This window comes from Temnothorax longispinosus, chromosome 2, assembly GCF_030848805.1.
Source record: "Temnothorax longispinosus isolate EJ_2023e chromosome 2, Tlon_JGU_v1, whole genome shotgun sequence".
Classification (NCBI taxonomy): Eukaryota; Metazoa; Arthropoda; class Insecta; order Hymenoptera; family Formicidae; genus Temnothorax; species Temnothorax longispinosus.
The window spans coordinates 1,971,245-1,988,966 of record NC_092359.1 but is presented as its reverse complement, the minus strand read 5'-3'; the positions used below and the strand labels follow the sequence as shown (position 1 = coordinate 1,988,966).

The 17,722-nt window shown below is 38.8% G+C and overlaps 5 protein-coding genes and 1 long non-coding RNA gene across 13 annotated transcripts; 1 reads left to right on the top strand and 5 right to left on the bottom strand.

Annotated features, from left to right (window-relative positions):
* Window positions 1-486: 486 nt before the first annotated feature.
* On the top strand, window positions 487-6,244 carry Purple (6-pyruvoyl tetrahydrobiopterin synthase purple). 8 transcript variants are annotated; one of them, XM_071770931.1, is made up of 5 exons: window positions 1,326-1,506; window positions 1,587-1,786; window positions 4,688-4,874; window positions 5,400-5,479; window positions 5,776-6,244. In XM_071770931.1, exons 3-5 carry the CDS (start codon window positions 4,795-4,797, stop codon window positions 6,057-6,059), a joined length of 444 nt encoding a protein of 147 aa, XP_071627032.1. In that variant the 5' UTR covers window positions 1,326-1,506; window positions 1,587-1,786; window positions 4,688-4,794; the 3' UTR covers window positions 6,060-6,244. The 8 variants fall into 8 exon arrangements, with proteins under 8 accessions (XP_071627030.1, XP_071627034.1, XP_071627036.1 ...); XM_071770932.1 differs by having other exon boundaries at window positions 1,574-1,786; XM_071770929.1 differs by lacking the exons at window positions 1,326-1,506; window positions 1,587-1,786 and adding an exon at window positions 487-551.
* Window positions 925-3,474, bottom strand: LOC139808666 (uncharacterized). Its single transcript, XM_071770892.1, has 7 exons — window positions 3,239-3,474; window positions 3,053-3,146; window positions 2,690-2,745; window positions 2,318-2,607; window positions 1,962-2,236; window positions 1,715-1,834; window positions 925-1,327 (listed from the first exon to the last, which is right to left on the bottom strand). Exons 1-7 carry the CDS (start codon window positions 3,462-3,464, stop codon window positions 925-927), a joined length of 1,464 nt encoding a protein of 487 aa, XP_071626993.1. The 5' UTR covers window positions 3,465-3,474.
* On the bottom strand, window positions 3,482-4,001 carry LOC139808686 (uncharacterized). Its single transcript, XR_011730925.1, has 2 exons — window positions 3,713-4,001; window positions 3,482-3,557 (listed from the first exon to the last, which is right to left on the bottom strand). It is a non-coding gene; the product is annotated as an uncharacterized lncRNA (long non-coding RNA).
* Window positions 6,163-10,305, bottom strand: Bwa (alkaline ceramidase). Its single transcript, XM_071770921.1, has 4 exons — window positions 9,950-10,305; window positions 8,095-8,251; window positions 7,704-7,941; window positions 6,163-7,545 (listed from the first exon to the last, which is right to left on the bottom strand). The coding sequence occupies exons 1-4, from the start codon at window positions 10,040-10,042 to the stop codon at window positions 7,224-7,226; spliced, it is 810 nt and encodes a 269-aa protein (XP_071627022.1). The 5' UTR covers window positions 10,043-10,305; the 3' UTR covers window positions 6,163-7,223.
* Window positions 10,306-10,482: 177 nt separating this feature from the next.
* Window positions 10,483-13,057, bottom strand: LOC139808677 (malate dehydrogenase, mitochondrial). Its single transcript, XM_071770922.1, has 2 exons — window positions 12,490-13,057; window positions 10,483-11,716 (listed from the first exon to the last, which is right to left on the bottom strand). Exons 1-2 carry the CDS (start codon window positions 12,859-12,861, stop codon window positions 11,342-11,344), a joined length of 747 nt encoding a protein of 248 aa, XP_071627023.1. The 5' UTR covers window positions 12,862-13,057; the 3' UTR covers window positions 10,483-11,341.
* Window positions 13,058-13,783: 726 nt separating this feature from the next.
* Window positions 13,784-17,712, bottom strand: LOC139808663 (condensin complex subunit 2-like). The gene is made up of 2 exons (XM_071770886.1): window positions 17,322-17,712; window positions 13,784-16,622 (listed from the first exon to the last, which is right to left on the bottom strand). Exon 2 carries the CDS (start codon window positions 16,534-16,536, stop codon window positions 14,461-14,463), a length of 2,076 nt encoding a protein of 691 aa, XP_071626987.1. The 5' UTR covers window positions 16,537-16,622; window positions 17,322-17,712; the 3' UTR covers window positions 13,784-14,460.
* Between the last annotated feature and the right edge of the window lie 10 nt (window positions 17,713-17,722).

Genomic DNA, 17,722 nt, shown 5'->3' with positions numbered 1-17,722 from the left:
TCCGCCAATCATATAGAGCCTATAGAGGTCACGAACTCCGGAAACTTCGAAATGTGGAGCCGGCCTGTCGCTTATTATCCCGAGCCAATGGCGCGCGAGTTGCGCTATAAAAATCGCATCGTGCGCGATCGGCTTTAGGTCCATTCTTTGCAGCATATACTTTCTGCGTTTAAAATGAAATAGATGTATAATTCTAATATAAATAGACATCGGAGATGAAAAGTTAAGAAATTAAAGAAATCTTATATTCATAAGAAATTTATTCTCCGTAGCTGAACTTTCTGCATCTTCAATTCCTCTTCTTTCTATGTTCAACATTTAATTGTAAAGACATATAGGAATATTTTTAAATTTATATATCTTAATATTTCATACTTATTACATAATTATTCCTATATATTTATATATCCTAATATATATTTTTATTCTAATATGCTCCAAATTGTGCGCAGGGCCTAAATTCCATGGCACGAATTAGGTTAGGTTAGGTTAAGTTAAGTTAGGTTAGGTTCAAGGCGCTTCCATGCAAGCTGAGGTTGACAGTTCGACAGGTTCGATGTTTTTAAGTGTTTCCGAATGTCGCGAAGGATTGGAAATCCGTGTGAGGGCAAGAGAAACATTTTTCCGTAACGCGCGTGAGCTATCAAACGTGAAATTAGAGCGTAAATGACGGCGTATACAATAATTATGACGTGCCTCTAACCAATGATCGAATGACGCATATTTTCTTAATTCTTTCGCAACACTTGATCAGAAATGATCTACAAGATTACTTAATCATAAACCTTTATTTTGGCAAATCGACTGGTGAACGACAGAATTCGTCTTTTCGTATAAAATCGCAATGTCAAAATCCATTTACACCTTGCGCGTCTGGTCAGTGTTTTTTCGCAGCCTCATCATTGAACGTCATCGTTGAAATTTCTAGTAGATGATGATTCCAATTTGCTTGCTCACGGTAAACTGGCGATATACATCACTCGGCTCGGACGCGTTGTAACCCTCGCTCAGGGACTTGACGTTTTCGAACGATAACAGATTTATCACGCCCGGAGGTATCCCAGATGTCGAAAACATGTCGCAGTACGGCGCCAGATCGCACGACTGTTTGGTACATATCACGATGACGGAATTGCCGATGATCAAGCTCTGCGCCAATTTGCGAAACAGATCCGTTTCATTCTGCTCCATGAGCGTGATGACGCCCTTCGGCTTGCGGATTCTTATGATCGTCACCCACAGCGGCGGATATTGAGGAATCAATGAATCCTTGTACAGACGTGGGAACGTTGTCCATTTTTGTACTATTTTTGACAATTTGACTTTACTGAAAAGAGAGAAGAGATCAAATTTGTAACGAGTATTACGAGAATATAGCCAAATCTGTCGAGAAAAGATTTTGAAAGTGTCCGCTGCAAATTCTTATCAACGGAATGCCAGTAGAAGAATGTAACAGAACTTGCCAACAGAATATAATCGCAGAAACTGAGCGGAATCTGCCGTTTTGTAACTATTTAAATGTTTATAAAGTAACAAAATCTCTGTTTCATTTCTGTCAATGCTCTATCATCAGATTATATCGGCAGGCTGTACTGGCAAAACACAAGTTTGACGCACAGGTGACACCGGATCTGTGTTGCAATATCTGAGTAAATCTGCTGCCAATCCGTTGTCCTACCGCGACAGTTTTTGCTCACTGGATAGCCGGACATACCCATTGTATTTCAATGCGGACGAGAACTTGGATAACACTTTCATTCTGGATTCAGTGGACCACTTACTCCAGGTTTCGAACCCTTTCCTAGCTGATACAACGCATCTGCCAATGTCGTCGCTAGAATAATATTATAAATAAGAAATCTATTACGGATATATAATTGTTATTGAAATTCGTTGTTAACGTGTTCGGAAGTTCAAGATTTATCGACGGTTAAAGTTAGACGAGTTATGTGAATTTGTACCTTGTTGCTTTCGCCGTGAGTACGTCCTTATTTGGCCAATACATGCCTTCCACAGGCGTTTGCCATGTACCGTCGTAAAACAGAAGACTGTGACGGTTTTTAGGTACGTCAGGGTATTCCTTGCCCGGTTTATATACAGGCTTTATCGTGTTTATTATATGTTGATTTTCATCTAACTCGAGATGTCTGTGCAGCGAAATTTTGAATATTTCTACGTGAGGCATCGTCGTCATGCTTTCGTAGAAATCCAACGTATTGATGAGTATAATGTTTCTCTATTAAAAAAAAGAAGATATCGTTAATAGCGTTTGAAACAATTTGATGATACTGTGCTGTACAATTTAAATGGAACATACATCTAAGGATGTCGCTAAATTTCTCGCAGCCGTCATATCTTCGGACCAAACGGACGTTACGTTTACTTTATAAAATGTAGGAGGTGTAAGTAACTCTTGCTTAGATTTAAATATACGAATGGCACTACTGAGACTCGTGAAATATTTATTTCTAAGGAATAAAAAATTGCTTCTTATCGATTGCGGTACCCATATTTTACTTAAATATCGACAGTTTTCAGATATCTTTAAATAGTAAATAACTGCGTATAAATCCGCATCTTCCAGGAGTATCATTTCAATGATCATATCTAAAATATTGAAAATCTTGATTACGCGAGAGACAAAAATGTATTTTTTTCAATTATATTGTAAATATGTTTCTTCTCTTACGTGAAAGTAGGCTTTTATACTCTCCATATAGATTATTATCTGCTGATGATTTTTTGCTAAAATAGAAAAATAATATATCGATCTATTTCGAAACTCTTTTTGCGTGTTGGATACATTTTTAATTCAAAAATTAATTCAATTTTCCGAATGACGTTTAAAGCATAGAGCAAAAGAGAAATTGCTGATAATTCATTTAATTCTTTTTCGAATTTTCTTAAGAACAATGTACAAAGGCTTTCGAAAAGCTTCGTCCGAAAACAGACATGTATAATAATATTAATTTCAACACAAAAAGAATATATATTGACCGATTAATATATTTAATGAGTAATAACGGGATACGAATTTGAATGAGATAGTTACATGAGGTAAGTTTCAAGAAAATGTTGAATCTCCGGCTTTGCACAATAACTAAGAAGCGTCAGCATTGTCGTCCAAACTTCGTGCTTATTTTTCTCTAAAAAAAAAAAAATTATTAGTTATAAACAAGATGAATGTTAAGAAGTGAGTAATAATGAGATGTCTTTACAATTGCAGGTGCAATATTACCAGAAGTGAAGTCATGAGACTTAACCATTGTAGGATAAGCATATAAAAAGTGTATAATATATCGAGGTACATCTCTGTGATTACAGACAGATTGGAAAAGATCGATGTTATTCTTCATCCAGTTAATCGTGTCTAAGGATCTACGAATGTAAAAAGCAAATATTAAAAATAACAGAAGCAAAGATAAATGCGATTTTAGCTGTGACTTTCGTCGCGTCGTTCGCATTAAGACTTAAATGTTCGTTTAGTATTTTTACCTATCCAAAAAATTGTCACCCTCCAATTTCACATTTCTGGTTAAAGCGGATATTGACCCTTCCTGAAAATGGATGTAAAGGAACAGCATTACTCATTTCAACGAACATGATCGGATCGTTTTAAATGCCAAAACCTTAGATTAGATTCTCTATTTTTAATGGTAAATTTCGCAATCAATTTGACAATCTGTTTTCGTACGTGGATCTGAATACTCACAGATTTGTTACTCCTTGGTTTGACGTAATCTAGATTGGTGTAATATTTTTCTATAATATCACTGTCCATGTTTCCAATAGGAAAATAGCTACTAGAACGATTAATTAAAAAGATATGCGTGTCTTTACGATCGATTTGCGCAGCGATTGTGGTAAAAATAGACGAAGAAGACGACTCCACGTGCTCGCGGAAGAAAGATATTTGCTTTCGAAATGGAACGTTGAGTCAACGTTCAAACAACTATTTGTAAATATCGTTCGACCGATAATAATCAAGACGAAAAAGCGACGTAAATAACACTTTTTCATCGCGGTTTTGCTTCTCGATATTGTAAATAATGTCGATATGATATCAGTATTATGAAAACTTTGGTTGTTTGTCAAAATGATTTAATATTACGAGTTTTACAATTAACATTTGACACTTAATGTCGGCATAATTAGTCATTTCTAGCATTCTGTGATTTTGTAAAAAATTTTCTTTTAATTTTTCAAAAGTTATATATGATATATAAATACTTAGTGTATTTTAATTTTCTTTAATTAAATTATATAATTAGAAATATATATAATATATAAATGGTTTTTTAATTTTTAGTTTACAAGAATTACACACACATATGTATATGTATATGTGTAATTCTTGTGAACAACTGAAAAAATCATTTTGTATATTACATATACATATATAAAATACATATATATACACGATATTTAAATATGAAGTGATAAATTCTGCTTGGTTTACGCAGTCAATCTGCTATCATATTCTGCTGAGCAGGTTTTATGTTTTCACTGGCATCCTGCCGACAAAATTTGCAGCAGACGCTGCGTAAAATCTATTTTTTCACAGGAGTTTGGCTATCTGAAATAGATTTTTAATTTATCATTATACTGTGGTTTTTATTGGATAATTATGGATGATTATCCACAGAGATTTCTGACTACTCTAATATCCAACCACGTCGATTTTCAGCTGTTGCGGCGAGCCTTGATTAATCCACCGCGCATCCGGGAGGAACGTCTTTGTTTCATCGCCTACGACATATCCCGGAGCTCCATGTTCGCGTATTCCCGTTGAGAATGGATCCATTTGGCAACAGAAGGCCGATCGCTTACTTGACGCGGAAGGCGCAGATATCCTGTTGCCATCGCCTGAACAGGTACGAATCCAAGCCGGTGATCTCACGATCAGTACAAAGAGTCATCCTCGAGGAGAGAGAATGCTCGACGGAGCACGTCATTTGCGAACATTCGATTTCTCAGATACCTTGCAATGTTCTAATTACAAATTTAAAAATCAAGTAGCTATTCGCTTGAAGACTTTAACAAAGCTGCTTCTCAGAAAGTGTCATTCTCGAAAAGAATTCTTTGCTTTCAGTCGCTTAGAAACTCTCTAATTAAGAGTTAATCGATTCTCGAACTTCAACTTCACATTCTAGTTAATTTTTTTAAAGAATGAGAGAGATTTTGATTTCTGTCCTTCACGTCTATTATCGAGAGTTAAAAATTGATTTTATATAGAAACAAATATATAAAAGTATATAATAAATGTTTATGTAATATATACGTGTATTATGTAAAGATATATTAAGTTGTTTCTTAGGGAAAAAAATTGATTCTCTGAATTGATCGAAGAATTCGTGGAAGATGATTCAAAGCATCGATCTAAAGAATTTTAATTTTAGCCTGTCCCTAAGTGATGAAGAGAATAAACGTGTGTTCGGAAAATGCAACAACAAGCATGGCCATGGTCACAATTATACCGGTAATTTGCATCATTATCTAATTATCTTACATACTAGTACGCACAAAGTGTCTGAAAAAAATAGTGATGTTTTTTGTTGAATGTATTTTTCTCTTTTCCTAGCGAAAGCTCAAAATGCTGTCTAATTTAGAATTGTTTAACACATAAATTTTTGATAGAAATTGTAAGGAAAAGATTGATGTTTTTATTAAAAGATTGAACGCCATTGTTTTTAATTATTTTCAACTTTTAAATTTTCAATATTAAATTTCTTGTTGATTAGACAAAATCGAGCTAGGATTAATTCACTTTTACAGTGGAAGTAACCGTCCGTGGACCCGTCGATTCATCCACAGGGATGGTTATGAACTTGGAGGACCTGAAAGACTGTATGCAGAAGGTGCTGATGGATCAGATGGATCATAAAAATATAGACAAGCAAGTAGATTACTTCAGAGACACTGTCTCAACGACCGAGAACATCGCTGTTTATATATTCGATGAGCTAAAGACGCACATGTCGAACCCCGCATTACTGTATGAAGTTAAGGTCCACGAAACTGATAAAAATGTGATGTTTTTTAGAGGGGAATACGATTAAACTACAATATCTCCTTAATCAGACCATTTAATTGTACAGATTTGTTTATCTTTGATATTTGTTTGGTATTTTTTATTACATTTATATAATACAATTCAACACATTCCAGTTTTGCCATAGTTTCATTAAACCAGAATTGTAGTTACAGTCTACAATATGGCAAAAAATAAATGCTTCACCCGTAACATTTTTTTTCCTTATTGCACATATATATATGTAGTCTCACATCTAAGACGGTTGTTAGAATCTTGAGATTCTATTCTAATTAACTAATAGGACATTATTAAGTATACTTATGCTATATCTTCATGCTTTATCCGGTACTTAAAATATAAAATACACACGCATGCGTATGATATTCTTAATAACGATTGATACGATTTGTATTAAAGCACATTTATAAAATAGTCCTTTGTAAAAAAGTTAACAAGAGTGCATATCACAATTATTCCATAAATAATTTCTAATTCGCTAATGTACATATATGATCATAAATATCTGCGATTTTGTAATCTTTACTCGTATGGGGAATCACTTCGTTTCTTTATGTACGCTGCTTTCAATTATGTACAGAACTTATTACATCATTTGTAACAATGAAACGAAAATGTCCGTTGTAAAGTTGTATACTCTCTTGGAAAAATCTGTTCCAGACTTTTAGATGAGAAACATTTTACTAACTAATATCACTAGAGGAAATGCTAATTGTCAGGTAGAAATATTAGGCTACTATGGGACATGTAATTTACTTAATCATTGATATTTTCAATAATCTCGTATGTTAAATAAATAAAAAGCATCTTTAGAGTAGCAGTAAATTTAGAATGTCTCAAGTCAAGTATTACATACGCGCTCATTTAGTGATTTGTGAAATTATCACTGAATTAAGTATTCAATGCACTTGTGTAGAAATTTCTTGTATATTTTTTTATTTTCTTACACGATATATAAAATTCAATTCTTGTTAATGACTTTATAATCGATTCTTTAAAACAAAATACGACGTCAAATATGATAAAATTTATATCTTTATAAATCACGGAACACCACACATCATCTGCGCATTTAAACGCATGAATATTGCATAAAATTCAAATGTTAGATATACTTCACCGTAATAAATAATACGTTACGATGTTAACGATCTCGGAGCTCTTACGAGAGCTATATATTCATATTGTAATCCGTATTAATGTAACTACGAATAGTCACGTACGGTACACCGAGTTCGAAGTCGTCTCTGGGCCAATACCTGAGCACCGGCGTTTGGTGCGGCTTCTCATCCTGCACGGCGAAATACGCAAAAAGCACCCCTGCGGTATAACTCGCGATAAAGATGAACAGATGCCACAGCGCGTGGAGATACGGGAAGTTCAGATTCAGCCAGGTATCGCAGAACAGACGATCGTTCAGCCAACAGAATACCGCCAGTATCCATACAGCGCCGCATCGCAATCCTAGTCTGTATACTCTTATCGAGGTAGTCCTTCAAATTTTTTAAGACACCGTTACAACGTGTACTCCGTGTTACGACTGCTACATCGAGATACATATAATATCCCTACGACTCCGTTACATTAATCATTATCGGAGTTTCTCTCTCTGTATAATTTCTATATCGAATGCCTGTACGAAGAAATTTACCTCTTCAGTTCCATGACCAAGAATCCGAACGCCGGTATGCCTAGGCTCATCAATGCGAAAGCATTTACGGCCGGATGTATCAGGATCAAGCCGGTAGCGATTAGAGTGGGCAACGTTGCGCATATAGAGAAGAGCTTTCTGTCGTTATGTACGACATTGGGGAAATATCTTCTGGGAAAGAATATACAGAAGCCTGCCATATACACCCACAAAATAGACAATTCATCTAATAGTTGACCTATCGCATATATGCACAACATTAGCTATTACGCAATTATCCATTTCACCGATTAAGCAAATGTATCTCGACAAATACTTTTAAATGCCATTCCTTTTGTCGTGACACGCTATTCTTAAATTATTAAGGGATATATATATTTGGAATTCTCACCTATCAAGGACAAAGTAGCGTGAAAGTATGCGCTAGTAAGCCCAACTACCATCAGTAAGAACCAGAATACATGAATGCCTGGATTCACAAAACGTGCATAATCTCTAAATAGGTGCATGAGCACGGGTGGAAGCAACACGAAGACCACATTGCTCAACTAAAAAATAAGAACGGTAGATAAGTTAACAATGAAATACTGCTCTCTTTCTATATACCTCTGTTGTATTTATCTTTCTACATTTTTTTCTATATTCATCTGTCTACATCTTTGTTTATTTATACAATGCAATCAATCGTGATTTAACATTGATATAATTCTGTGCAAAAAAATATTCTTGTACATTTGTACGTAAAAAACTACATTTGGTAGAAAATGTAATAATCACATTCCATCGTTCTAAAATGCGAGATTTAGTTTCAGATGACATGGTTTTCAATTTGCGTATATACTAGTAGTTTAATTCCTGGATGAATAAGAGAAGATAAAATCTCGTCGTACCAGAGACTTATCAGAGATAAGAAACGATGTTTATAAAAATCAAGATACAAATCAATTATATAGGTACCCTTCCTCCCTCCCTCTCTCTCTCTCGCCTTTGTGTATAAACATACTTTTATCTCGTTATCTTTTTAGTGTGCGTATCCTTTGTCTCGTTTATGCGTAGTACTATTTTCTTATTCGCAATCACAAAACACACGAACTTTGTCTCGGATCTATGGAACTTTGACCTATGAACTTCACGTTCATATTTAGAATCTGCTTCGAGCAAAAAGTCTACCTGTCTCAACAAAAAACTGGAAATCTCGTCTTGGTGCAACTCTCAACATTAAATACCTTTGTGACCAGTTTAGAAAGTACCGGACATTGAGATTTTGTTGTCCGCTTGTACGTTTCACTCTCTAAAAAAAAAGTCCTCGTTTAATTATAATTTAATCGCATCTTAATTCACGTGACTCAATAATCATTGATATCCAGGTGTCTTTGCTCAGGAAAAATAGATTTCAAATTGAGAAATAGCCGTGCGCATAACGTAGCTACTTATCCTTTATTTTGCTCGTATAGAATAACATATAATTTTCTTATTCAATCACAAGCATTATCTCGGGATCTATGGAACTTTCACCCATGAACTGTTTGACATTTTATGAATGTGGAATCTGTACTATCTGTCACAGCAAAACAAATAATTGTTTACCTCATGCAAAAAAGACTGAAAACCGGTTATCACAAGGTTACTCTCCATTTCTGTGGTGACTTTGATTTTATAAATTTGTTGACAAATGTAGAATCTGCCTCGTACCAAAAAACCTTTCACCTATAAATTATCTGACATTTCATAAATATAAATGTTGAATCTGCCTGTGCAGGAAACTATCTATTGTAGCAAAAAATCGGTCTGCCTAGTGCAAAAGAAATTCAAAACCATTTATCACAGGTACATTTTGCATTTCAGTGAAACTTTGACCTATACACTTTTTGATAAAAAGTGGAATCTGCCTCGTGCAAGAAAACTACCTGTTCAGAAAGAAAAAAGCTGGAAACCAATTACCACTTGGATTAGTACAAATCTCAACAGTGAATATTTTTGTGACTAATTTAGAAAGTATTAAACGAAAAAGCTTTTGTTGTCCTCTCGTTCCTCAAGTTCCTGGAAAAGTCCCTCACATTTCCGGAGTAAATTCTCAATTACAATTCTGAATCGCAATTATCAATGACTCCAGAACCACCAATACCTGGGCCTTCTCATCCAGGTCCAGGTAGAACCAATTTCCAAATTGACCGGAGAAACACGAAGGAGAGATAGAGAGAGAGAGAGAGAGAGAGAGAGATGTACGACAAACGCGCAATACGAACCGTGTTCATAAATTCGGCGATGCTGGGCGAGATGTTGTAGTTGCGCTCGCACCAGTCCACGGGCGAGCTGCCAGCCTCGAAGGGTTTCCACATGATTGCGTCCCTTCAGAATAGTTCAAGCTATATACTCGGCTCGACGTACGAATCGCGTTACAAGGGGAAAAAAAACTCAGGCCCTGGTGCCTCAAGGAATCATCGCACGCCTCGTGCTCGAACAATGGACACTCCTGTGCGACTCGTGCGCGCAAATATCGCAGTTCCGCCTGCGTGAAGGGGACGAGAGAAATGCGCGTCAATGCGCGTCTCATTCCCAGTTTAACGGTACCTCACGAACGACTGGTGACTCACTGACTCCGCTCGATCCACGCTCGCCAGCTATAATACCCCGCGCTGTCTCGACGCACTCGACACCGCGGAGAAGGGTGGATGACAAGTGCGCGCGCGCGCATGGCAACCTGCAACGAGCCCCGCAACATCAACGAAACGGCCAGACGCGTCCGACTGATAAGCGATACTACTAACTACATACATTGATACTGGTATTGATACATGGCCAAATCATCCGTCATCCGCGATTGCTAGTGTTTGATCAACACCGTGTCAAAACAACACGCTTGCATGCGTGAGCGAGCTGTGTCGCATGTGCGCAAATACAATGAATACACGCAAAGTCACTTTCCCCCCCGCGAGATAATTAAGTTTCAGAACTCGCAAAGATGATCGCAAACACCTGGTAAAATCTGTTCTGTAATTCTTAACCGGGAAACGGACTGATTTTTTAATTGCATAACTGGTCACCTAAGGTGATTTTTACACCCTGATACACCTTGATTAAAAAAGCCAGTGTTATTATAACTACATATTGCATATTTTTGATTGTTTTATAATCTATTAGTAGATATTTAAAGACAATATATAATTTTACTCGACATTTTCTGAAAAAAGTAAGAAACAAAATATTAAGATGTAAAGAGAAAATATTATTAAAATATAAAAAACGAAAGAAGCACATTATAAAATTACTGTGACGTTTTATTTCTTAGTTATTGGGGTGTAAAAATCATCCCAGGTAGATACCTATTTCCGGATTAAAAAGATCGGTTTTAATCGCTCACTCTTTCCCTAATTGGCGACGTGAAACCCAAACGCATCTTCGCTTTTCTAAGATCTTAATTCTATGATCTTTTCTCGTTCGCGCGATATTTATTTATAAATCCTGACAAAACGAGGTCTTACTTTACACGGGACGAAACGTATCGCGGAGGTATAATTAAATATACATCGCAACAAATTTACAAAACACATTTTAACATGATCCAAGATATTCGCGCAGTTCTCATTAATTGTACCGAAATAGATTTCTCGAAATTGGAGGAGATAATCGGGAGTCGTTCACCGCGTTCTCGCGCGCGTCTTCTCCGTCCGGACCGCCGCTATCGCCATGTCAACGTGCTCGTTGATCAGGGGTATCGCTTGCTCAATCAGGAGTACTTCCCCAGCCGAGATCTTTGGCAGGCCCAAGTTTCGCTTGACGCCTCCCGGGCCTAGTTCCAACTCGCTGGTGAAAAATCGGCAGAGCGGTAGGACATCTGATCGCACGTAGGCACAGGTGACGACGTGATCATGTCCAGTTAGACCGGCGGCGAGGTCGATCAGCAGTTTCGCAGCGGCCGTTCCAGACGATAACGATGGGCCCTCGCCGGGAAGCCCTGTCCCTGCCTCCTCGTCACCGGCCCGAAACGATTGCAGCAGAGTCTTGCGTTGCACCTGATAATTAATGGTATTAATTGTTATACAGAGAGACGCGCGAATTGTATAACTTAATTATCACCTAAGTGATACTATACGATAGCAGCTGTATAAACATTGTTAACTGAATTAATGAATGAAAATATATTTTTATATAAATTAATTACATTGAGAAAAGAGGTCAAATTAACGCATCGTATCTTTTCTGCAAAGAGATATTTCTTTGTAGTAGAAATGCGTTAATTTGACCTTTGTGCGTTTAATATCTGTGCTATAAAAAGATGACTCGATTTCCTTAAAGTAATTTATATAATTTTAGTTTTTAAAAGAACTCGGAAGAATTATATATAGTAGAATTTTAATTTTTTTTTCCTATATACAGATAAACACATGACTATTTTATTTAGATTGATGCAACGGGTTTTCTCCTATTTGTCACATAAAACAGAAACAAAAATTTCACGCGAAATTGAGACAAGATTACCATCCTGTGTTTTAAAAAGCTCGTTTTTTCTTTCTTTAGGAAGAAACTTTTCAGTCCTTTTTTTTCAAAGAATTAAATATTATTACAGTAATAACAACATTTGTACGTACAAATTTGTGCATACTATTGAATAAAATTAATTTTTGCATTAATAAATTCCGCAGATGTTAAATGAATTTGAACGCTTTTTGAAAAGCGCGTCGTAATCAGCCTGAAAGTGGCGGACAGCGTTTGAATTTGTACTTGAAGAACTTTACCGGACTGAGATTAAAAATTAAAATTCCACGATTACAATTCTCGTTCGTACTTTCGTGAATTGGTTGAACGGAACGGCGCGCGACAATAACGGCACGACGGTTCGCGCGTCGGCGCCGCCGGCCAGCGGCACCGAGAGGCTCGCACGCTCCAGGTTGAGTATGGCCGCCGTCACCTCCTCGATCCGTCCGCCATACATCGCGGTCGAGCCGACGATCCGGTCGGGATTCCACCAGCCCGAGCACCGGAAGATCTCCGAGACCATGGCGAGCGTGGCGGTGACGGGACGCGCGAACACGGCCACGACGGCGTCCGGGCAGAAGCGCAGTATCCGATCTGTCGTCTGACGCACGTAGTCGGCCGTCGATTTGAATTGCTCCCGGGTCACCGCGTTGCCCGCCGCGCCGACGTCCGTCTCGTCCATGAGCGCGACGATGTTCGCCTAAACATTTTTTTTTTTTTCAGTATATTTATAGCAATGTTTTTATATTTTATATCATATATATGTTATATATAATTAATTTAAATTTTCTAGATTATTAAGCTCCTAGATTTATTAAAAAAAATTAAAATAAAATTTCTTCTAGATTGCTAAATTAGGCCCGATATTTCTCTCCTTTCACGCTACTTTATTTCAACGGATCTATAAAGAAAAGTTTCCGTGCAATCGGTATTTCCTTTCGGCTCTTACTTCCCTCAGGGCCCGCTTTATATCCTTTTTCCGGAAGTAATCTATACGAGGACTGGTCTCCAGGTGCGACGCGTCCGTCAAAGCCTCCGACGTGGAGTCCCTCGTGTCCACCAGGCGTATGCTCTTGATAATCCGATATTGCTTCAAGAGAATCGCGGTGTAGAGAGGCGTCACTCCCCCGCCGATGATGCACACCCTTACATCGCTAGCCTCATCGCCCCTTTGCCCATTCTCATCCTTCTCCCGTCTCGTCGATCCTTTCGCGCTCTTCTCGACTCTCTGGACCTTCCGCTCGTCGATCGGAGGAACTTTCGAAGATCCGCGACGCGCGAAGACGGAACAACGTCCGTATCGCCGCGACAAATCGAGGAACAATCTCGACAGCACGGTCATGACTAAATAATTTTAACGTTTCTCGGATATGGAAAAAAGAGGATGGTTTATAACATTTTTTTTCACAATTTTGCAGAATGGATCAAAATGAGAATATTGTCATGGTCGCGTGCAACTCATGATGGATTTATGCGTGGTCAAACAAGTGATCTGCGATATGTGTGAAACGCATGTGAAGCTTTGTACATAAAAGAGACTAAACAAATTGATACTTCTGTAACTTAGATCAAGTATAATGAGGGTGACAAACCCGTTTTTCGAATTAATAGAAAAAGATACTTTATTCTTTGTATGAAAAAATATACACGTGTATATACACGTATTACATCGTACGATATGTCACGCTAAATATTATCATCTTATTTAAAAAAATATCGTAAACATTCTTGCAACAACTTCCAATAGCCTATTCATTTATAATTATTTCATATAAAAATTCCAGGTAATTTGAATCTAGCAAATCGACCGTCGATGAGGACAACGCGAAAAGTCGGACAGCGAAACGTCTTCGTGAGATAAGATTTCAAGCGGATAAGTATACGGCATATACGGTAAACGTTTGTACATTTATCGTAATCTATTGACACCGAATTAGATTTATTTAATTTCCGATACGATCGCTGCCGCCGAGTTTTCGCAAAAGATCGTTAACTCGTTGTCCTTTCGTTTGTCGACACCTGCAACAATTACAACGTAAATATTCTTCCTATCTTCGATTCAAATACTCCTTATTGAAATTATATGTCGTATAAATATATCCTAACGAAAGTAAATAAATTTGCAACGCAATTTTTTATTACGTCTACTTTTTAGAAAAATATCAATATGTATTACACATAAAACGTTTAATGTATAATCTCCCACAGACAAATATTACACTCCGAACAACGGAGTTGCTATATGTCTGCTTGAATATGTACATACACAGACGAAGTCCTCTCACATTAACGACGATTCCCCAGGCTCGATGATAAGGTCAGACATGTCGGGTACCGAACAAACCTTCAATCCTTTCTCGTTCGCCAGATGTAGCATGGATATAAAGGAGATCGGCACACTCAATGCCTCGGCGTTGCTTTTCGTCAGCAATTTCGGCAGCGCCTTGTATACGTCGCTGAACTGCTTGCTCTCCTTCATCGTATCGGCCTCGTCCACCGTCTCCTGCGCATTTGCCGCCGTTGCGTTATCACTCGTTGACCTCAGGCAACTCCATATGGATTTCTTCAATTGTCGCATGTCGATTTTCTTCGCCTTCAAGCAATACGCGATAGGTATCTTATTAACCAGCTTTGGCGCGGCGACCAGATTGTCGCCGATGAGACCCTGGCTGCCCAACACGGCGGCGGTATCGCTGAAGTTGCAATCGTCATTGTCATCCCTACTTCCGTAATCATCATAGTCGTCATCGTGTTCAACATTGGGACAGTACTCCTGCGTGTCGTTTGGATTGTTATAGTCGTATCTCTCGCCGTCAAACACGTCCGCAGCGGTCGCCGCATCCCCGTTCTCTTTATCCCCGCTGCTCGCCGGCTTTATAAATACTTTCGGGTACAGGTAGAGCTTTCTCGTTTGTGCGATGTCGTAATGCACATCTTCCGGTAGCGACAAGCTCTCGGCGCTCCATTCTGCTTTTGCGGTCTTGGCGTGCAACCTAATGGACTGGCTCGAGGCAAACTTTGCGTCTATGTTATCGCGTGCCTCGTCGTACAGCATCTCGAACTGTTTTCTCTTTCGCAGTTTAGCCTGCATGCAAGCCGCTACCACCTTGGAGCCACCCTCGGTGGCAGTAAAAGATCTACCGAAATTCCAAAACTTCCAATGAGACGGGCCGGCCCAGTGCAACTTCATGTTAGGTTGAACGAAGGAGTACTCGGACATCCGGACGTTGGGTACGTCCACGACATTCACGTCTGTACGATCCGCTGTCTTCCGATAACATGCCTGAACGTTGTTCTCGTGGTTGTCGTCGTCGTGTTCGATGTCGAAATAATTCATGGGCTCGGGCGCCGGCTCATCGTCGTGTTCCACGCTCGCGTCCAAATCGAATTGGAATCCGTTGTCATTCTCATCAGGCTCGGCTTCTTCTTCGGACATCTCTTCCGGCTCGTTATTCACGGACCAATTGAGAAACTCGAAGTTCGAATACGACGCGCATATCTCTAAATCCGAGAAGTCCTCGATCGCCGGTATGGCGTACTTCGCATTCGCGTTACCTCGCGACTCGGGCGTATCCTCTATGGCGTCGACGAGCACGTCGTTGTACGGATGTAGATAGAAGCCGGAATTTGCGTGGTTCGGCAGCGTCGCCTGGTACAGCATGTCGCTGGTCTGCAGATCTGTCTCGCCTATCATCGCCGACATAGGCTTCGCGATCTCGACGTTGCCTCTCAGAGCCTCCACGGTGCTGAAGATCTTTTGCTTCGCTTTCTTCTTCTTTTTTTTCTGCCCCTCGACATTTGCCCCCGCATCGTCCAGCATAGCTTCCTCCTGCTCCTCCGTGCTTTTCTCCGCATTGTCTATCACCAGTCCACCGACCATTTTGAGTATCTCCATGTGCACGCTGTCCACACGATATCCGTAGATCTTGGTGCTCACGTCCAAGGATGTGCTGGCCACTTGCAGATTCGACATATTGGCATCTTGCTTCTTTATCATATACGTCATAAAGTCGATCATCTCCAAGCTAAATGCATTCTTGACATTGATCTTGTTCTCGGCGCTCAGTTTTATGCATTGATTTATGCTCTCGGCCATCTGGGGCGCCGGAATATCCGCTAAGAATCCCAGGCCTAGGGAGAATCTTTTGCTGCTTGTGCTAGGCGGCGTTGTCGACGTAATAAGCATCTCACGTCGACGAGCGATACGTTCCGCCTCATCGTCGTTTTCCGAAAGGGTATTCGTCGTGGCGTTTAAACCTGGGGTTTGAATGGACTTTCTTCGCAACGGCGATGAAGAAGTCGGCGAATTCTGTAGAGTTTCCAACCTCTTATGTACCAAAGACTTTCGAGAATCCATTTTTAAAAGATTTTTTTTTTACTTTCTTCTTGTTTATATACTGCTAAGTGGTCTACGTGTCTGTCCTTGAATTAACTCCTATGCTCCTGAAATGAGCAAGCATATGTTTCAATTAACATGATAAATTTTTAGTAATATAAACACAAGAGAAGTAAATCGTTTACTTATGTGATCATAATGCACACCTAATTTCTGTATAGCCATTCTGTACAAAAATTGTAGTTACAGAATAAAATTTATTGTAAATTATATTACAAATTGCTAGTATAAGCGACTTAGTCTAAATGTTTTTAGGATCGCGCAAGTTATCGCCATGTTTTCTTCAGGGATTTTAAAGCAATTAGTAAGTTTATCTTATCCAATGGAAGAATATTATCAGAAGCCTACGAAATCACGCTAATGAATTTATTCATTAGGAAAACAACTAATATAACAAGATTTTATCTATAATAAAAAGATCTATAATTCTATAATAACCAGTTTTTAGAAAAGGCTATCCTTTAAAGATCAAACTGGAATCATTACATAGTTTCTATTAATCTGAGAGGTTTTATTTTCAGAGCTTTACGGAATCACTTTATCATTTAATCAGTACCAAGGATAAACTATAGAATTCTTTAAAGAATTCACTGTATTATTAGAGCTTCTAGAGATCACAGAATAAGGATGCCAGTTACAACAAACTCCCCATTCCAAAAAAAGAAAAAAAAAAGGAAGGTCGTTTGTCAATTCACAGGTTAAGTCAATTGCGTGTATCCAAAAGTATCACACTTGCCGGTACCCACCGTCTATCGCGGAGAAGTTCTTCGCTATTCTCTCGAGATCGGCCCTGATCAGCCGCAACAGAGTGTAATAACGCTGCAGTTCATCGTAAGTCTTCTGCAAAACTTGCAACGTGCGTTTGTCATGAGAAGGCATCGGATAAATGTGTCTCGTGACAATTGACAAAATTCGTACGTGACACTCTCTCAACGTTTACGTTGGGATGCTAAGCGCCAACCTCGGTTCCGCCTCTCTGTCCACCGCACGTCGGCGATCGAACGAGAAATACCGTGCCTACGACGACGAGGATCATCCCCAGATCACCCGGCCGGCAGTAAGTAACGGCGAAATACGTTGCGTTTCTCGTGCGAACGATGTCACAAATTCAAATGTTTACCGATGCGGTTAGATTCATCGCGCGTTC

Excerpts from the sequence above, each read along its gene's own strand:
- LOC139808663 (XM_071770886.1), bottom strand. The coding sequence starts at position 16,536 with ATGGATTCTCGAAAGTCTTTGGTACATAAGAGGTTGGAAACTCTACAG.
- Bwa (XM_071770921.1), bottom strand. The coding sequence starts at position 10,042 with ATGTGGAAACCCTTCGAGGCTGGCAGCTCGCCCGTGGACTGGTGCGAG. Across the intron at positions 8,252-9,949 it reads TCGCCGAATTTATGAACACG|TTGAGCAATGTGGTCTTCGT; the intron begins GTTCGTATTGCG and ends CTTATTTTTTAG. Across the intron at positions 7,942-8,094 it reads CGCTACTTTGTCCTTGATAG|GTCAACTATTAGATGAATTG; the intron begins GTGAGAATTCCA and ends TATATGCGATAG.
- LOC139808677 (XM_071770922.1), bottom strand. The coding sequence starts at position 12,861 with ATGGACGAGACGGACGTCGGCGCGGCGGGCAACGCGGTGACCCGGGAG. Across the intron at positions 11,717-12,489 it reads CGTTCAACCAATTCACGAAA|GTGCAACGCAAGACTCTGCT; the intron begins GTACGAACGAGA and ends ATTAATTATCAG.
- LOC139808666 (XM_071770892.1), bottom strand. The coding sequence starts at position 3,464 with ATGCGAACGACGCGACGAAAGTCACAGCTAAAATCGCATTTATCTTTG. Across the intron at positions 3,147-3,238 it reads GTCTCATGACTTCACTTCTG|AGAAAAATAAGCACGAAGTT; the intron begins GTAATATTGCAC and ends TTTTTTTTTTAG. Across the intron at positions 2,746-3,052 it reads TTTCTTGAAACTTACCTCAT|CAAAAAATCATCAGCAGATA; the intron begins GTAACTATCTCA and ends TTTCTATTTTAG.
- Purple (XM_071770929.1), top strand. The coding sequence starts at position 4,795 with ATGGATCCATTTGGCAACAGAAGGCCGATCGCTTACTTGACGCGGAAG. Across the intron at positions 4,875-5,399 it reads TGTTGCCATCGCCTGAACAG|CCTGTCCCTAAGTGATGAAG; the intron begins GTACGAATCCAA and ends TTTTAATTTTAG. Across the intron at positions 5,480-5,775 it reads CCATGGTCACAATTATACCG|TGGAAGTAACCGTCCGTGGA; the intron begins GTAATTTGCATC and ends TCACTTTTACAG.